The sequence below is a fragment of the Phyllobates terribilis genome, unplaced genomic scaffold (assembly GCF_046119375.1).
Source record: "Phyllobates terribilis strain yellow unplaced genomic scaffold, ASM4611937v1 Scaffold_25__1_contigs__length_18738178, whole genome shotgun sequence".
In the NCBI taxonomy this organism is placed as follows: Eukaryota; Metazoa; Chordata; class Amphibia; order Anura; family Dendrobatidae; genus Phyllobates; species Phyllobates terribilis.
In genome coordinates, this window is record NW_027362785.1 from 15,665,862 (window position 1) to 15,683,048 (window position 17,187).

The 17,187-nt window shown below is 50.2% G+C and overlaps 1 protein-coding gene across 3 annotated transcripts in view; it reads right to left on the reverse strand.

Annotated features, from left to right (window-relative positions):
- FAM20A (FAM20A golgi associated secretory pathway pseudokinase) overlaps positions 1 to 17,187 on the reverse strand; it is a 255,523-nt gene that overhangs the window by 48,335 nt on the left and 190,001 nt on the right. For all 3 annotated transcript variants that reach the window (XM_073660368.1, XM_073660367.1, XM_073660369.1), the window contains exons 3-5: positions 8,964 to 9,014; positions 8,674 to 8,752; positions 8,480 to 8,572 (exon numbers count right to left, since the gene is read on the reverse strand). In XM_073660368.1, the coding sequence (XP_073516469.1) occupies positions 8,480 to 8,572; positions 8,674 to 8,752; positions 8,964 to 9,014 (223 nt within the window). The remainder of the gene's footprint in view (positions 1 to 8,479; positions 8,573 to 8,673; positions 8,753 to 8,963; positions 9,015 to 17,187) is intronic.

The window sequence follows — 17,187 nt, forward strand, 5'->3', positions numbered from 1 at the left end:
GTGGCAGCATCATGCTGTGGGGCTGTTTCTCTGCCAAGGGGCCTGGCCATCTGGTCCGCATCCATGGGAAGATGGATAGCACGGCCTACCTGGAGATTTTGGCCAAGAACCTCCGCTCCTCCATTAAGGATCTTAAGATGGGTCGTAATTTCATCTTCCAACAAGACAACGACCCAAAGCACACAGCCAAGAAAACCAAGGCCTGGTTCAATAGGGAAAAAGTCAAGGTGTTGGAGTGGCCTAGTCAGTCTCCTGACCTTAACCCAATTGAAAACTTGTGGAAGGAGCTCAAGAATAAAGTCCACATGAGACACCCAAAGAACCTAGATAACTTGGAGAAGATCTGCATGGAGGAGTGGGCCAAGATAACTCCACAGACCTGTGCCGGCCTGATCAGGTCTTATAAAAGACGATTATTAGCTGTAATGGCAAACAAGGGTTATTCCACAAAATATTAAACATAGGGGTTGTATAATAATTGACCCACACTTTTATGTTTAAAATTTAATAAAATTCAACTGAGCAACATAACTTTTTGGTTTGGAAGATTTATGCTTCTGTTCATAAAACCTACTCTCGTTTGCAGTTTGAAGGCTCTAACTTATTTGCATCTTATCAAACCAGCTAAATCTGCAGGGGGTTGAATACTACTTGTAGGCACTGTATGTTCAGCATTTTCATCACAGATGTTATTGACAGTGGCATTATATGACATATCAGATCCGGGAGGGTTGTCAGGAACATATTGGGCAATCAACCGTCCCAGATCAGTCCCCATTAAAACATTGGTCGGGAGGTTCTCAGACACCCCCACTTCCCACAACCCCCTCCCCGCACCCCAGTCTAGGAAAACCCGGGCCATGGGCAAAGGACGGTGAACACCCCCAATCCTGGTGACAGTCAGTGTTTTCCCGGGGATAAGGTTTTCAGGGGACACCAACTCAGGGTGGATGAGGGTCCTTTCGGCTCCGGCGTCCTTGAGCCCCATAGTGACTTTATCACCCACAGTGACTGATTGCAAATTGTCACAGACCCCCCCAACCACCCCACCCACAAAAAGAACTGCTGCAGCAGGCCCCTGGGCCTTAGGTGTGGGGTTCTTCTTCTGCCTCTGTGGGCAGATGATGCTGATGTGACCAGTCTTGTCACAGGTGTAGCACTTACGGAAGTCAGATGTGGGCCGGGTGCTGAAAGATGGGGCAGGACCCGCTGAGGGCCAGCTGGCTGGAACACTGGGGGTGGTCGTCTGCTTACCCCCTTTTCAGCTGGCAGCGGCTGACTTCCGCACCTCTGGTGTGCAGTTGGCCTCATAGGTATCCGCGATCTGGGCAGCTTTGGCGGCTTCCTTCAGCTCCCGGTCAAGCACAAACTGTCGCACTTCCACTGGGCAAAGATGAAAAAACTGGTCCTTCACCATTAGATCCATCTGGTCCTCGAAGGTGGTGACTGACAGTCCTCAAAGTTGGTTCTGAGCCCGTCTACCACGTCACTGTAGGTGTCATGTGGTCCACATTGGAGGGCTCTGAACTTTTTCTGGAAAACCTCTGGAGTCAGCTGGTACTTTTTTATCAGGGCCTGCTTGAAGGCCTCATAGTCTCCATCTTGTTCTCGAGGGAGGGAAGCAAACACCTCCAGGGCTTTTCCTCTGAGCCCTGGAGTTAAGTACCTGGCCCACTGGTGCGTGGGCAGCTGATACTGCCTGTAGATCTATTCAAAGCCTCGCAGGAATGTGTCCAAGTCCCCATCCTTTTCCATCGAAAGGAAATGCTCAGGACAGGGTATAAAACAGTTGGCACTGTTGGACTCACGGGTCTGCGTGGAGGATGACTCCTTCTGAATCTGGGCTAGCTCCAGCTGGTGTTGTCGGTCAGTTTGGCGCTCCTCCCGGTCAGCTTGGGCCTGGCGCTCAGCAGCCTCTCGGTCAGCTTGGGCCTGGCGCTCCTCACGGTCCACTTTGGCCGGTTGCTCTGCTCGCTCCTGGAATTTCAGGATCAGCTGCAGTCGTCCATCATGATCGCCTGCGGCGAGCTGCTCCAAGGCCATCTGCAGGTGGGTCCACACTTCCCTGGCTGTGGGTATGGCTGGCAGTCACAAGTGGAACCCCTGCAGCAGCGCCGTCCGGGCCTTGGCTGGCTGCCCCATCATCAGGGCTCTGCTGTCGGACGGGCTCTGCAGCACCTTGTAACAGTTCAGCAATCATTTGGGACCTGTTTTTGCCTGTGGGGTCAATCTGTCTCAGCTCACAGAGGGCAGTGATAGTTGTCTTCACCTGCTGGTGATACCAGGGCTCTCCACGTGTAGCCATTATTTCCAAATAAACGATAGGACAGAAAAACAAGAGAAGGGAGGGGATGCAACTGCTACACGTATAGTAATGTCCCAGATAAAAAATATTAAAACACTGAGTCTGATTTCTTAAAACTCTGCACAGAATTCTCGCAAGAACCGTGCAAGTTTTCAGTGACAGGAAAGATTGCTCAATCCAGCCACTGATGTTCAGTAATATCTCACTGCTGCCACCAATTTGTCAGGGATTCCAACACACACAGAGGGACAACACCGGGGAGATCACGCGATATCTCACCGTGCCGTCACGCTGTCATTATTTTGTCCGTAATCGCGAGCACGCGATCCAGACTACTCCCTATGTAGGTATCAGTAAGTGACCAGTGAGCGTATGGGGTCACACCTCTGGGTTCCAAAAGCCTGGAATTCGTGTTTAAAGCCCTCCGTACGGTCACTGTCACTGTCAGCTTCACGATAGATCAATTATTACTATTCTCTGCCATCACCGGCCGAGTTTAAATTATAGTGCAGGCCTGGCCGGACGCCTCCGTTTTCGGTAGCGTATATGGCTTCGGGGACGGGAACGATTACAGAACAAAAGAAACAGAACTATTAAATTTTATATTTAATCCAAAAGGGAGGCAGTGTTTAAGAAAAATCTACACAAGGATGTTACAAAGGAGACATTAAAATACATAGGCAGTTACATAAAATAAACAGGGTAAAAAGAAGACAACTTACACTATACGATCGTGGAGACGATTCAATATAGGTGGAGGAGGGGCTCTCCTGATGAAATAGGCTGTTATTAAACAGGACCCATTGCTTATAATTCTTATTCCCCCCTGGCAATGAGTGCTCCGGTCTTCTCCATAGATTCTTTTATACCTAAGGGGAGATCTGGCCACACGCCCCTTGTGGTGACATCATGTTGGCCGGTCTCCAGCCTGTACATTTTTATTAAAAAAGCTGACTTCTGCGATAACTCATCGCTCGTTGATCGCAGAAGCTTGCAAACTACGCCATTTTTTCCCTTATGATTTTATCTTTATTTAGAGACCACACATTGCCTAGCTGCGGTTTGCTATTCTGGTGTTTTTGCGCTACAGCTCTAGGTAGCATTTTTCAGTGCCAAAAAAATATCCCTATCATTCCCTAGTTGATTCTATCTCTAAAGATATAGCTCCCATTATTGTCGGACGCATGGACTTTACAATATTTCATATTTCGTTTCGGAGTGAGCGTGTCTGCAAATTTCCCTTTGAGGCTCGGGAAGCAGCCTCACGGTTACATGCAAATTAGTGCAAGCCTGCGTTTTAATTACCTCCTGCGTCTCTCAGAGACAAGATGCTTGCTTCCTAACATAGTTATAACACTTCTTGGCTGGCATTTGTTTGCGTAAGCTGTTTTTCAGGCGTGGGTTACTTGGGGCTTTTGTGCTGAGCAAAAGGGGACAGCTTGGTGCTGACAAGTGGTGAGGGGAATAAAGGAGGGGGGTGAATATCTATGTCAGGTAAATATGAAGAAAATTTTCCTGACAATATTTCCCTTACACCAGCCTTTTAGAGCATTTGGTGTGGGGTGGGTCTGGAGGCACAAGCTCTGGAGCTGTGGTGTTCATGTTAAGGGAAGCTAATCTTGGGTTGTTTATTCCTGAAGTAGGTGGTTACCCATTGCAACAAGGACTGTGCCATACGTTATGTTTTGTTTTTCCTGTTAGGCCGGGAAGGCTGTGTTTGTTTTGCTAACGTTTCCTGGGTTTTATGCAGTACTTTTAATAAAGCCAGCTGAATATTTAAAGAGACAATGTTCCTGTGTCTACCTCTATGTGCAGCTGAGTGAGCCAATCTACCACTCTAATTATATGGGGGTCACACACCCCCATATAATTATATGGGGGTCACACACCTACACTAATTATAGGGAGGTCACACACCTACACTGACTATAGGGGGGTCAAACACCTACACTGACTATAGAGGTGTAATATACCTACACTGACTATAGGGGGGTCAAACCAAACACCTACACTGACTATAAGGGGGATCACACACCTACACTGACTATAGGGGGGGTCAAACACCTACACTGACTATAGAGGTGTTATACACCTACACTGACTATAGGGGGGGTCAAACACCTACATTGACTATAAGGGGGGTCAAAACCCTACACTGACTATAGGGGGGACCACACACCTAACTTGACTATAGGGGGGTCATACACCTACACTGACTATAGAAGGGTCACACACCTACACTGACTATAGGGGGATCACACACCTACACTGACTATAGGGGGGTCACACACCTACACTGACTAAAGAGGTGGGGGTTACACATCTACAGAAATTATAGGGGGATGTAGTAAGGCGGTGTTCACATAGTGCGATTTAACAGGCAGTCACCCAAGAATGTCCAACGTAAAGTCTATATTGTCCAAAAACTCACACAATAAAGGCAGCTTTATCCTCCGAATCGCAGCTAGGTCCTCCAATACAATCTGTACAAAACAACCTCGTTGCCGCGGTAGACTCACTGCCGTGTCACTCGTGGGTGCGTCAGTTGCGTTGCCTTCTCTGGCCTGTGTTCAGCCTTCACACAGACTTGCAGTGCACAGAGCTTCCTACTCTGCTGCCAGCAATCCCAACACTGACACACCCAAACCTTTACTGCAGGTTTAGATGAATAACTGTTACCATGAGCCACCTGTAAGATGGGCGGGAAGGAGCCCCACTACCATCCTACAGATCCTTCCAAAAATAAAAGCCCATGTCAGGTTTACTTAATCTCACTTAGTCAAATAGCTTGACCCAGTTCACACTTAGTTTTATTTTTCATTGTAACCACAGCCGTGACTGTAATTGTCGCTCTCCAGCGTGTTCAATATTCCTCTATGCGCATCCTGGGGGACACATACCGGCCCACACATATGATCCCCCTCACTGTCTCACAGGGGTTAAACACCTGCATTGATTCTAGGGGTGAAGTCACATACCTATGAAAATTATAGTGGGTGGGTGACACCTACATGAATTATAGGGGGTCACACACCTACGCTGACTATGCGGGTGAGGTCAAACATCAACACAATTTATCGGTGGGAGTGGACACACCTGCACAAGCTACAAAGGGGGAGCGGGTTCACACACCTGCACTGACCAGAGAGGGTTATATCTTTGGTGTGGGGAAGAGGGAAAAAAAATATGTCATGTCGCACATCCAGCAGACGCACTGTCAGACTACGCTGTGCGGAATCTACATCAGCTTCTGGTGGGCACGTCTCCGGTGAGCTGACTTATCCTCTTTCCCCTCCCTCCTCTTGCATACCTTTAGTGTGGTATAATATTAAGAATGAATGTAAATGAACTTTTGCCCCCAACTTCAATGTAACCCCCCCCCGCCGCAGACTTCAGTATGACTGCTGCCCCCACAGTCTTCAGTATGACTGCCGCCCCCGCAGTCTTCAGTGTGACCTCCGCCCCCCGCAGTCTTCAGTGTGATCGCCACCCCGCACAATCTTCAGTGTGATCGCTGACCCCGCAGTCTTCAGTATGACTACCGTCCCCGCAGTCTTCAGTATGACCTCCGCCCCCCGCAGTCTTCAGTGTGATCGCCACCCCGCACAATCTTCAGTATGACTGCCGCCCCCGCAGTCTTCAGTGTGACCTCTGATCCCACAGTCTTCAGTGTGACCGCCGGCCCCCATAGTCTTCAGTATGACTGCCGACCCCGCAGTCTTCAGTGTGACCTCCGCCCCCCGCAGTCTTCAGTGTGATCGCCACCCCGCACAATCTTCAGTGTGATCGCTGACCCCGCAGTCTTCAGTATGACTGCCGCCCCCGCAGTCTTCAGTATGACCTCCGCCCCCCGCAGTCTTCAGTGTGATCGCCACCCCGCACAATCTTCAGTATGACTGCTGCCCCCGCAGTCTTCAGTGTGACCTCTGATCCCACAGTCTTCAGTGTGACCGCTGGCCCCCATAGTCTTCAGTATGACTGCCGCCCCCGCAGTCTTCAGTGTGACCTCCGCCCCCCACAGTCTTCAGTGTGATCGCCACCCCGCACAATCTTCAGTGTGATCGCTGACCCCGCAGTCTTCAGAGTGACCGCCACCCCCTGCAGTCTTCAGTGTGAACGCCACCCCCTGCAGTCTTCTGTGTAACCTCCGCCCCCTCTCAGTCTTCAGAGTGACCGTTGCCCCCGCAGTCTTCAGTATGACCTCCACCCCCAGAAGTCTTCTGTGTAACCTCCACCCTCCGCAGTCTTCCATTTAACCGCCGCCACTGCAGCTTTCAGTGTGACCTCCGATCCCCGCAGTCTTCAGCGTGACCGCCACCCCCCACAGTCTTCAGTGTGACCGCGGCCCCACACAGTCTTCAGTGTGACCGCCACCCCCAAATTTGTCAGTGTGACCATCGCCCCCTGCAGTCTTCCATGTAACCGCGGCCCCCGCAGTCTTCAGTGTGACCACCGCTCCCCACAGTCTTCAGTGTGACCTCCGCTCCCGCAGTCTTTAGTTTGACCGCCGCCCCCGCAGTCTTCAGTGTGACCGCCACCCCCAGTAGTCTTCAGTGTGACCTCTGCTCCGGCAGTCTTCAGTATGACTGCCGCCCCCGCAGTCTTCAGTGTGACCTCCGCCCCCAGTCTTCAGTGTGACCGCCGACCCCCCACAGTCTTCAGTGGGACCGCTACCCCCCCCGCAGTCTTCAGTGTGACCTCTGCTCCCGCAGTCTTCAGTATGACTGCCGCCCCCGCAGTCTTCAGTGTGACCTCTGCCCCCGTAGTCTTCAGTGTAACCTCTGCCTCCGCAGTCTTCAGTGTGGCCGCCTCCCCCCCACAGTCTTCAGTGTGACCGCCGCCCCTGCAGTCTTCTGTGTGACCGCCACCCCCAGCAGTCTTCATAGTGACCGTCGCCCCCAGCAGTCTTCAGTGCTACCTCCACCCTCCGCAGTCTTCAGTGTGACCGGCCCCCCCGCAGTCTTCAGTGTGACTGCCGCCCCCGCAGTCTTCAGTTAGACTGCCGTCCCCCCACAGTCTTCAGTGGGACCTTCACCCACAACAGTCTTCATAGTGACCGTCGCCCCCAGCAGTCTTCAGTGCAACCTCCACCCCCAGCAGTCTTCATAGTGACCATCGCCCCAGCAGTCTTCAGTGTGACCTCCACCCCCTGCAGTTTTCTGTGTAACCTCCGCCCCCTCGCAGTCTTCAGAGTGACCGTCGCTCCCGCAGTCTTCAGTGTGACCTCCACCCCCAGCAGTCTTCTGTGTAACCTCTGTCCTCCGCAGTCTTCCATTTAACTGCCGCCACTGCAGTCTTCAAAGTAACCGTCGCCCCCAGTCTTCCATGTAACCACCGCCCCCGCAGTCTTCGGTGTGACCGCCGCCCCCCACAGTCTTCAGTGTGACCTCCACCCCCGCAGTCTTCTGTGTAACCTCTGCCCCCCCGCAGTCTTCAGAGTGACCGTCGACCCCGCAGTCTCCAGTGTGACCACCGCCCCAGCAGTCTTCAGTGTGCCCTCTGCCCCCACAGTCTTCAGTGCTACAGCCGCCCCAGCAGTGTTATGTGTGACCACCGCCCCCGAAGTCTTCAGTGTCACCACCGCCCCTCCAGTCTTTAGTGTGACCGCCGCCATCACAGTCTTTAGTGTGACCGCTACTCTCGCAGTCTTTAGTGTCACCATGGCCCCGCCATTCTTCTGTGTGACTGTTGCCTCGACAGTCTTCAGTGTGACCGCCATCCCCGCAGTCTTCAGTGTGACCACAGACCCCGCAGTTTTCTGTGTGACCGCCACCCTGGCAGTCTTCAGTGTGACCACCGCTCTCGCAGTCTTTAGTGTGACAGCAGCTCCCGCAGACTTTAGCGTGACAGCAGCTCTCGCAGTCTTCAGTGTGGCTACCGCTCTCGTCGACCCTGCACCCCAACCTTAAGTGTAACCACCACCCTCACAGGAGAGAAGTTATCAGATTATTTAGAGTAAAACAATTTCTGCCAACAAGGGACAACGGTGATTCCACTTATTACATAGTTACATGGGTTGAAAAAAAGACCTCGTTCCATCAAGTTCAACCTTTCTCCACGAGTTATACATTTTTGTCACTAAATTATCTATGGTAGCTATGCAAAGAATGTACTGTACAGATGGAGGAGACTTCAGTGCACTCAGGTGATGACTGCAGCTCCTGGAATTCTCACCGGTCTAGGTGAAAGGCAGCAATCTCTGCGTTGTGGCGCTGGAAGTCCACAAAGTAGAAGAAATCTTCTGGTGTCTCCTCGTCACGCTTCTGCCTTATGAAGATGAACATTCAGTTATTAAAATCTCTACAGCTTCATGGCCCCAGGAGACATCTTCCCAAGAGACCCCTAATTGCAGTTCCCTCCTGACCAACCTCATAGGCTTCAACATGGCTTTTCCAAAGTCTTGAAAGTGCAGAACCAACTTCAAGTGGGTCCCACTTGGCTTCACAACTGCAAATAGTACAAAGACATTACTGATGCAGGAAGGACCAGATACTGACCCCCAACCAAAAAGACTGTTATACACCCCCAACTAATCCTCACCCTCTCAAGGGCTCCTAGAGATTGTAGCAGCCAACATCTGTAGGAGCCCCTAGAGATTGCAAACGCCCCATTCAGCAGAAGCTCCACAGTGTGCAATATGGGAGGTGGAGGCACTTACTTTGACTGCAGTCACATTCCCCATTCAGAGCTTTCTCATCTGAGCTGTAATCTGCAATTAGAGAAGTCCAGTTATTGATGGCAGCCTTAAAATGTCCAACCACTGTCACCAACGCCAATCTAAGAACTGCAGTTTAAAGGCTTAACTTGGGTGAAGAATGAGGATGCCATTGGAGGGCAGACCCTCCAGTCTTCTATAAAGTGGATTGGTATGCGGTTAATCTAAATCAGTGGAGCTGCATGGACAGTGTCTTCTCAAGCTCGGCCTCTGCTTCATTACTCTCCACCCAACAATACTACCTGAAGCACAAAGAATAAGGAACATAATGTTCTCCAACCTCAGTTATGAGCTTGGCTTCATCACCAACATCACTGCAAGACCTCAATCCCATTCAACCTCCAACTGTGATCTCACCACCAACATCATAGCAGAACCTCAGTCCCATCCAACCCCCTCGACTGTGAGGCCGCCCTCACCACCAACATCACTGAAAAACCTCAACCCCATCCAATCCCTGAATGTGGGAACATCCTCATCACTAACATTACTGCAAGACCTCAATCACATCCAACTCTGGCTGTGAGCCCAACCTTCCACCAACATCACTGCAAGACCTCAACCTCATTGAAAGATGTTAATCTCATTCAACACCCCACTGTGAGCCCAGCCTCATCCCCAACATAACTGCAAGACCTTAAACCTAAAAGGGAGGCAGTGTTTAGGAAAAATATATACAAGGATGTTACAAAGGAGATATTAAAATACATAAGCAGTTACATAAAATAAACAGGAAAAAAGAAAAACTTACACTATACGATCACGGAGACGATTCAATATAGGTGGAGGAGGGGCTCCCCAGTTTTATTATGCTGTTATCGAACAGGACCCGTTGCTTATAATTCCTATTCCCCCCTGGCAATGAGTTCTCCTGTATTCTCCATGGGTTCTCTTATACCTAAGGGGAGTTCTGCCCACACGCCCCCTGTTGTGACATCATGTGGGCCGGTCTCCAACCTGTACATTTTTATTAAAAACGCTAACTTCTGCAATAACTCATTGCTCGTTGATCACAGAAGCTTGCAAACGACGCCATTTTTTCCCTTATGATTTTATCTTTATTTACAGACCACACATCGCCTAGCTGCGGTCTGCTATCTGGTGTTTTTGCGCTACAGCTCTAGGTAGCGTTTTTCAGTGCCAGAAAAATATCCCTATCATTCCCTAGTTGATTCTATCTCTAAAGATATAGCTCCCGTTATTGTAGGATGCATGGACCTTACAATATTTCATATTTTGTTTCGGAGTCAGCGTGTCTGCAAATTTTCTTTTGAGGCTCGGGAAGCAGCCTCACGGTTACACGCAAATTAGCCTGCGTTTTAATTACCTTCTGCATCTTTCAGGGACAAGATGCTTGCTTCCTAACGAAGTTATAACACTCCTTAGCTGGCATTTGTTTGTATATGCTATTTCTCAGGCGTGTGTTAATTGGGGCTTTTGTGCTGAGCAAAAGGGGAATGAGGGAGGGGGGTGAAGAGAGGTTTGGGAGGAATGGTCATCAATATTCATGACAGACTTTCAATATTCCTCAATATTTCCCTGACAATATCTATGACAGAGGAGAATAAAAGATTTTCAATTTGTCTATGACATAATATTTCTCTGTCATCCCCCTCCTTGAGGTGGCGTAGGGAGCTGATTTACAGATCGCCCCTTTAAGCCCACCTCCTGGTCCACTCCTTCTGTTGATCGGTCAAGCCGTGGACCCAACTTGCCCACTACCCTGACCGACTGGGGATCCAGCTTTCCGATCACCCTGACCGGTTTGGGATGCCTATTCCCCACACCTCTGACAGGCAATGGGTGCCTTCCTCCCATACTCCTGACAGACAGGGACACACACCTTCCTCTTACCTTGCCTGGTTGTGGGGCCTACCCTCCCTGCCATCATTTTTACCTAGGGAGCCATGCTCACTAGGGGAGAGCTACGACAGGCTATGTCACAGTCCCTCGTGACACTGGTCGGCGGCACGGGACCACTTTCCCTATGATCCAAGTGTTTCTCCCTATCCATTCGCCTCACCTCTGGAATCGTGCTAGTCATGGTGCAGCTACCACTGACCATGTCACTATCTGGCGTCACACTGGTCACCTGCACGGGTCGACCTGCTTCCTCGCTTTAGGGGATCCTCAGCAGCATCACCCCGCGGGGTGAGGTGGCTGAGTTCCCCTTTGACAGTGGCATTATATGACATATCTGATCTGGGAGGGTTGTCAGGAATGTATCGGGCAACCAACCGTCCCAGATCAGTTCCCAATACCACATTAGTGGGGAGGTTCTCAGACACCCCCAGTTCCCTTAACTCCCTCCCCGCACCCCAGTCCAGGAAAACTCAGGCCATCGGTATGGAACGGCGAACACCCCCAAACCTGGTGACAGTCAGGGTCTTCCCAGGAATGAGTTCCTCTGGTAACACAAACTCAGGGCGAATGAGGGTACGTTCTGCACCCGTGTCCTTAAGACCAACAGTAACAGTGTTGCCCACAGTAACCGGTTGTAAGTTCTCCTGGGCCCGGCCGACTGCCCCACCCAAAAAAAGAATTGCGGCAGTAGGCCCTGAGGCCTCAGGTGTGGGGTCCATCTTCTGCCTCTTCGGGCAGACAAGGCTAATGTGACCCGTTTGGTCACAAGTATAGCACTTACGGAAGTCAAATGCAGACCAGGTGCTGGAAGATGGGGCAGGACCCGCTGAGGGCAGGCTGGCTGGGACACTGGGGGTGGTTGTCGGTTTACCCCCTTTCCAGCTGGTGGCAGCTGACTTCTGCACCTTTGGTGTGCAGTGGACCTCATAGGCATCCGCGATCTGGGCTTCTTTGGCAGCTTCCTTTGGCTCCCTGTCCAGCACAAACTGTTGCACTTCCACGGAGCAAATATGAAGAAACTGGTCCATCAAATCCTTCAAGTCCTCAAAAGGTGGTGACTGACAGTCCTCGGATCCACTGCTCAAAGTTGGTTCTGAGCCCATCCACCACATCACTGTAGCTATCATGTAGTCCACATTGGAGGGCTCTGAACTTATTTCGGTAAACCTCTGGAGTCAGCTGGTACTTTTTATCAAGGCCTGCTTGATGGCCTCATAGTATCCATCTTGTTCTCGAGAGAGAGACGCAAACACCTCCAAAGCTTTTCCTTGGATCCCTGGAGTTAAGTACCTGGCCCATTGGTCCGCAGGCAGCTGGTACTCCCTGCAAGCCTTTCAAAGCCTCGCAGAAATATGTCCAAGTCCCCGTCTTTTTCCATCACAGGGAAATGCTCAGGACGGGGTTTAAAGCCGTTGGTGCTGCTGGACTCACTGCTTGATGAGGTGGATCTCGGCACCTGGATTCGGGCCAAGTCCAACTAGTACCGCTGCTCATCTTGCCAATTTCGCTCAGTTGCCTCTCAGTCAGCTTGGGCTTGTCGCTCCTCTCGATCAGCTTGGACCTGGCGCTTAGCAGCCTCTCGGTCAGCTCACGATAGTCTGCGTTGAGCTGCTCCAAGGCCATCTGCAGGTGGGGGTCCACACTACCCTGGCTGTGGGTATGGCTGGCAATCACAAGTGGGACCCCTGCAGCAACGCCATCCGGGCCCTGGCTGGCCGCCCCATCATCAGGGCTCTGCTGTCGGACGGGCTCTGCAGCACCTTTCAACAGTTCAGCAATCATTCGGGTTCTGTTTTTGCCAGTGGGGTCAATCTGTCTCAGCTCACAGAGAGCAGTGATAGTGTCCTCCCTATTGTTCCCTAACTGACCCTGCCCCTAAAAATATGGGTCCCATCATTACCGGATGTATGGAACTTTAGTTATTCCATATTTTTTATCAGAGTCGGCGTGTCTATAAATTTTCTTTTGAAGCTCGGGAAGCAGCTTCAACAGTTACACGCAAATTATTGCAATCCTGAAAATAATCACCCCCTGCGTCTGCCAGGGAGAAAGATACTCGCTTTTTAATTAGACTGGTACCACTTCTTGGCTGGCATCTGCCTACAAGGCATTTCTCAGGCGTGTGTTAATTGAATACAAACAGAGCTCTCAGCTCTCTACTTGTGGCAAATGGTGGATAAGGGAGGTGGAGGGGCTTGGGAGAAATGGTCAATATTCTCTTAATATCTATGACAAGGAAGAAGAAAGATTTTCAATTTTTCTATGACGTAATATTTCTCTGACAACCAACATCACTGTAAGATCTCAATACTAGCTAACCCCCGAATGTGAGTCCAGTATAAGCACCAACATCCCTGCAAGACATCAATCTCATCGACCCTCGGCTTTGGACACGGCGTTACCATTAACATCAGTGCAAGACATCAGTCATCTATGACTGTGAGCATATCCTCATCACCACATCACAAACATCGCTGCAAGACCTCAATCTCATCCAACCCATGACTGAAGCCTTGCCTCATGGTCAATCCCATTGACCCCCAACTGTGAGCCCATAATCATCACCAACATCATTGTAAAACCTTAAATCCATTCAACCCCCAAATGTGAGTCTGGACTCACCACAAATATCACTGCGAGATCTCAATTACATCAACCCCAGACTGTGAGCCCGTCCTCATCACCAACATGACTGCAAGACCTCAATCCCATCCAACCCTGACTGTGAGCATATCCTCATCACCAATCCTACCTGCAAGATCTCAATTATTATTATTATTTATTATTATAGTGCCATTTATTCCATGGCGTTTTACATGTGATAGGGATATACATAGCAAAAACATTTACATAGTCTTAACAAAAAGAGTCAGCAACTGGTACAGGAGAAGCGAGGGCCCTGCCCGCGAGGGCTCACAGTCTACAAGGGATGGGTGAGGATACAGTAGGTGAGGGTAGAGGAGGTCATGCAGCGGTATGGTGGAGCGGTGGTTACTGCAGGTTGTAGGCTTGTCGGAAGAGGTAGGTCTTCAGGTTTCTTTTGGTGAGAGTCTGATGTGTTGGGGTACAGAGTTCCAGAGTAGGGGGGATGCACGGGAGAAATCTTGTATGCGATTGTGGGAAGGGGAGATAAGAGGGGAATAGAAAAGGAGATCTTGTGAGGATCGGAGGTTGCGTGCAGGTAAGTACCGGGAGACTAGGTCACAGATGTATGGAGGAGACAGGTTGTGGATGGCTTTGTATGCCATGGTTAGGATTTTGAACTGGAGTCTCTGAGCAATGGGGAGCCAGTGAAGCGATTGACAGAGAGGGGAGGCCGGGGAATAGTGGGGGGACAGGTGGATAAGTCGAGCAGCAGTGTTTAGGATAGATTGGAGGGGCGCAAGAGTGTTGGAAGGGAGGCCACAGAGCAGGAGGTTGCAGTAGTTGAGGCGGGAGATGATGAGGGCATGCACTAATATTTTTGCAGAGTCTTTGCTGAGGAATGCACGGATCCGGGAGATATTTTTGAGTTGGAGTCGGCAGGAAGTGGAAAGGGCTTGGATATGTGGTTTGAAGGAGAGATCAGAGTCCAGGGTTACCCCGAGGCAGCGAGCTTGTGGGACTGGGGAGAGTGAACAGCCATTGACGTTGATGGATAGGTCAGATGGGGGATATGAAGGAGAGGGTGGAAAGATGATGAACTCTGTTTTATCCATGTTGAGTTTTAGAAATCTGTCAGAGAAGAAGGATGAGATGGCGGACAGGCATTGTGGGATTTTGGTTAGTAGGGAGGAGATATTGGGTCCAGAGAGGTAGATCTGTGTGTCATCAGCGTAGAGGTGATACTGAAAGCCGTGAGACTCTATGAGCTGTCCCAGGCCAAAGGTGTAGATGGAGAAGAGCAGAGGTCCTAGAACTGAACCTTGGGCGACAACGACAGATAGGGGGCGAGATGAGGAGGTGGTGCGTGAGTGGGAGATGCTGAATGTCCTGTCTGTTAAGTATGAGGAGATCCAAGATAGGGCCAAGTCCGTGATGCCGAGAGATGAGAGAATCTGTAGTAAGAGGGAATGGTCCACTGTGTCGAAGGCAGATGACAGGTCCAGAAGGAGGATGATGGAGTAGTGTCGCTTGGATTTGGCGTTTAGTAGGTCGTTGGTGACTTTGGTCAGGGCAGTTTCAGTCGAGTGATGCGGTCGGAAGCCAGATTGCAGGCGGTCGAAGAAGGAACAGGAGGAGAGGTGGGAGGACAGTTCAAGGTGGACATGTTATTCTAGTAGTCAATCCCATCTAATCACAAATTGTGAGCCTGGCCTCATCACAAACATCATTGCAAGACCTCAGTCCCATTCAACCAATGACTGTGAGACCAGTTTCATCATCATCACTGCAAGACCTCAATCCCATCCAACTAATGACTGTGAGACCAGTTTCATCATCAACATCACTGCAAGACCTCAATCCCATCCAACTAATGACTGTGAGACCAGTCTCATCATCAACATCACTGCAAGACCTCAGTCTCATTGAATACCCAATTGTGAGCCCAGCCTCATCACCAACATCACTGCAAGACCTTTATTTAATACAATTGATGACTGTGAGCCTGTCCTCATCACCAACATCACTGCAAGACTTCAATCTGACCCAACCCCTGACTATGAGCTCGTCCTCATCACCAACATCACTGCAAGACCTCAATCCCTTCCAAGTCAGACTGTGAGTCCAGCCTCACCACCAACATCATTTCAAGACATTGATCTTATCCAACCTCGAATGGGAGCCCGGCCTCACAACCAACATCACTGCAAGACCTCAATACTATCCAAGTCCCGACTGTGAGCCTGGACTCAACACCAACATCACTGCAAGATATCAATCCCATTGACCCCCAACTGTGAGCATGTCCTCATCACATCACCAACATCACTGCAAGACCTCAATCCCATCCAACCCATGACTGAAGCCTCATGAGCAGCATCACTGCAAGACATCAATCCCATCGACCCCCAACTGTGAGCCTGGCTTTATCATCAACATCACTGCAAGACCTCAGTCCCATCCAATCCCCAATTGTGATCCGGCTTCTTCACCAACATTACTGCCCGATCTCACCTACCTATGAGCTTGGTCCTCACCACCAACTTCAGTGCAGGACCTTAATCCTATCCAACCCTGACTGTGAGCCCAGTCTCAGCACCACCACCACTGCAAGACATCAAGCTCATTACAAGATCTAACTCTCATCCAACCGCCGACCGTCAGTCCAGTCTCACTATCAACATTACTGCAAATTCTTAATCCCATCTAAACTCTGACTGTAAGCCCATTCTCATCATCAAAATCACTGCAAGACCTTAAATCCATTCAACCCCCAAATGTGAGCCCAGCCTCATCACTAACATCAGTGCAAGATCTCAGTTCCATCCAACCCCCGACTATGAGACTGGACTCATCTCAAAAAGCACTGCAAAAGCTCAATTCCATCGAATCCCTCACTGTGAGCCCGTCCTCATCACCAACATCACTGCAAGACCTCAATCACATTCATCCCCTGACTAAGAGCCCATCTTCATCGCCAATATCACATCAAGACCCCAATCCCATCCAACCAATGACTGTGAGACCAGTTTCATCATCAACATCACTGCAAGACCTCAATCTCATTGAATACCCGATTGTGAGCCCAGCCTCATCACCAACATCACTGCAAAACCTTTATTTAATACAATCAACGACTGTGAGCCTGTCCTCATCACCAACATCACTGCAGGACCTCAATCCCTTCCAACGCAGTGTGATTCCAGCCTCACCACCAACATCAATTCAAGACATTGATCTTATCCAACCTCGAATGGGAGCCCGGCCTCACAACCAACATCACTGCAAGACCTCAATACTATCCAAGCCCCAAATGTGAGCCTGGACTCAACACCAACATCACTGCAAGATATCAATCCCATCGACCCCCGACTGTGAGCCCGGCCTTACCACCAACATCACTGCAAGTCATCAATCCCATCGACCCACGACTGTGAGCATGTCCTCATCACATCACCAACATCACTGCAAGACCTCAATACTATCCAAGCCCCAAATGTGGGCCTGGACTCAACACCAACATCACTGCAAGATATCAATCCCATCGATCCCCGACTGTGAGCCCGGCCTTACCACCAATATCACTGCAAGTCATTAATCCCATAGACCCACGACTGTGAGCATGTCCTCATCACATCACCAACATCACTGCAAGACCTCAATCCCATCCAACCCATGACTGAAGCCTCATGAGTAGCATCACTGCAAGACATCAATCCCA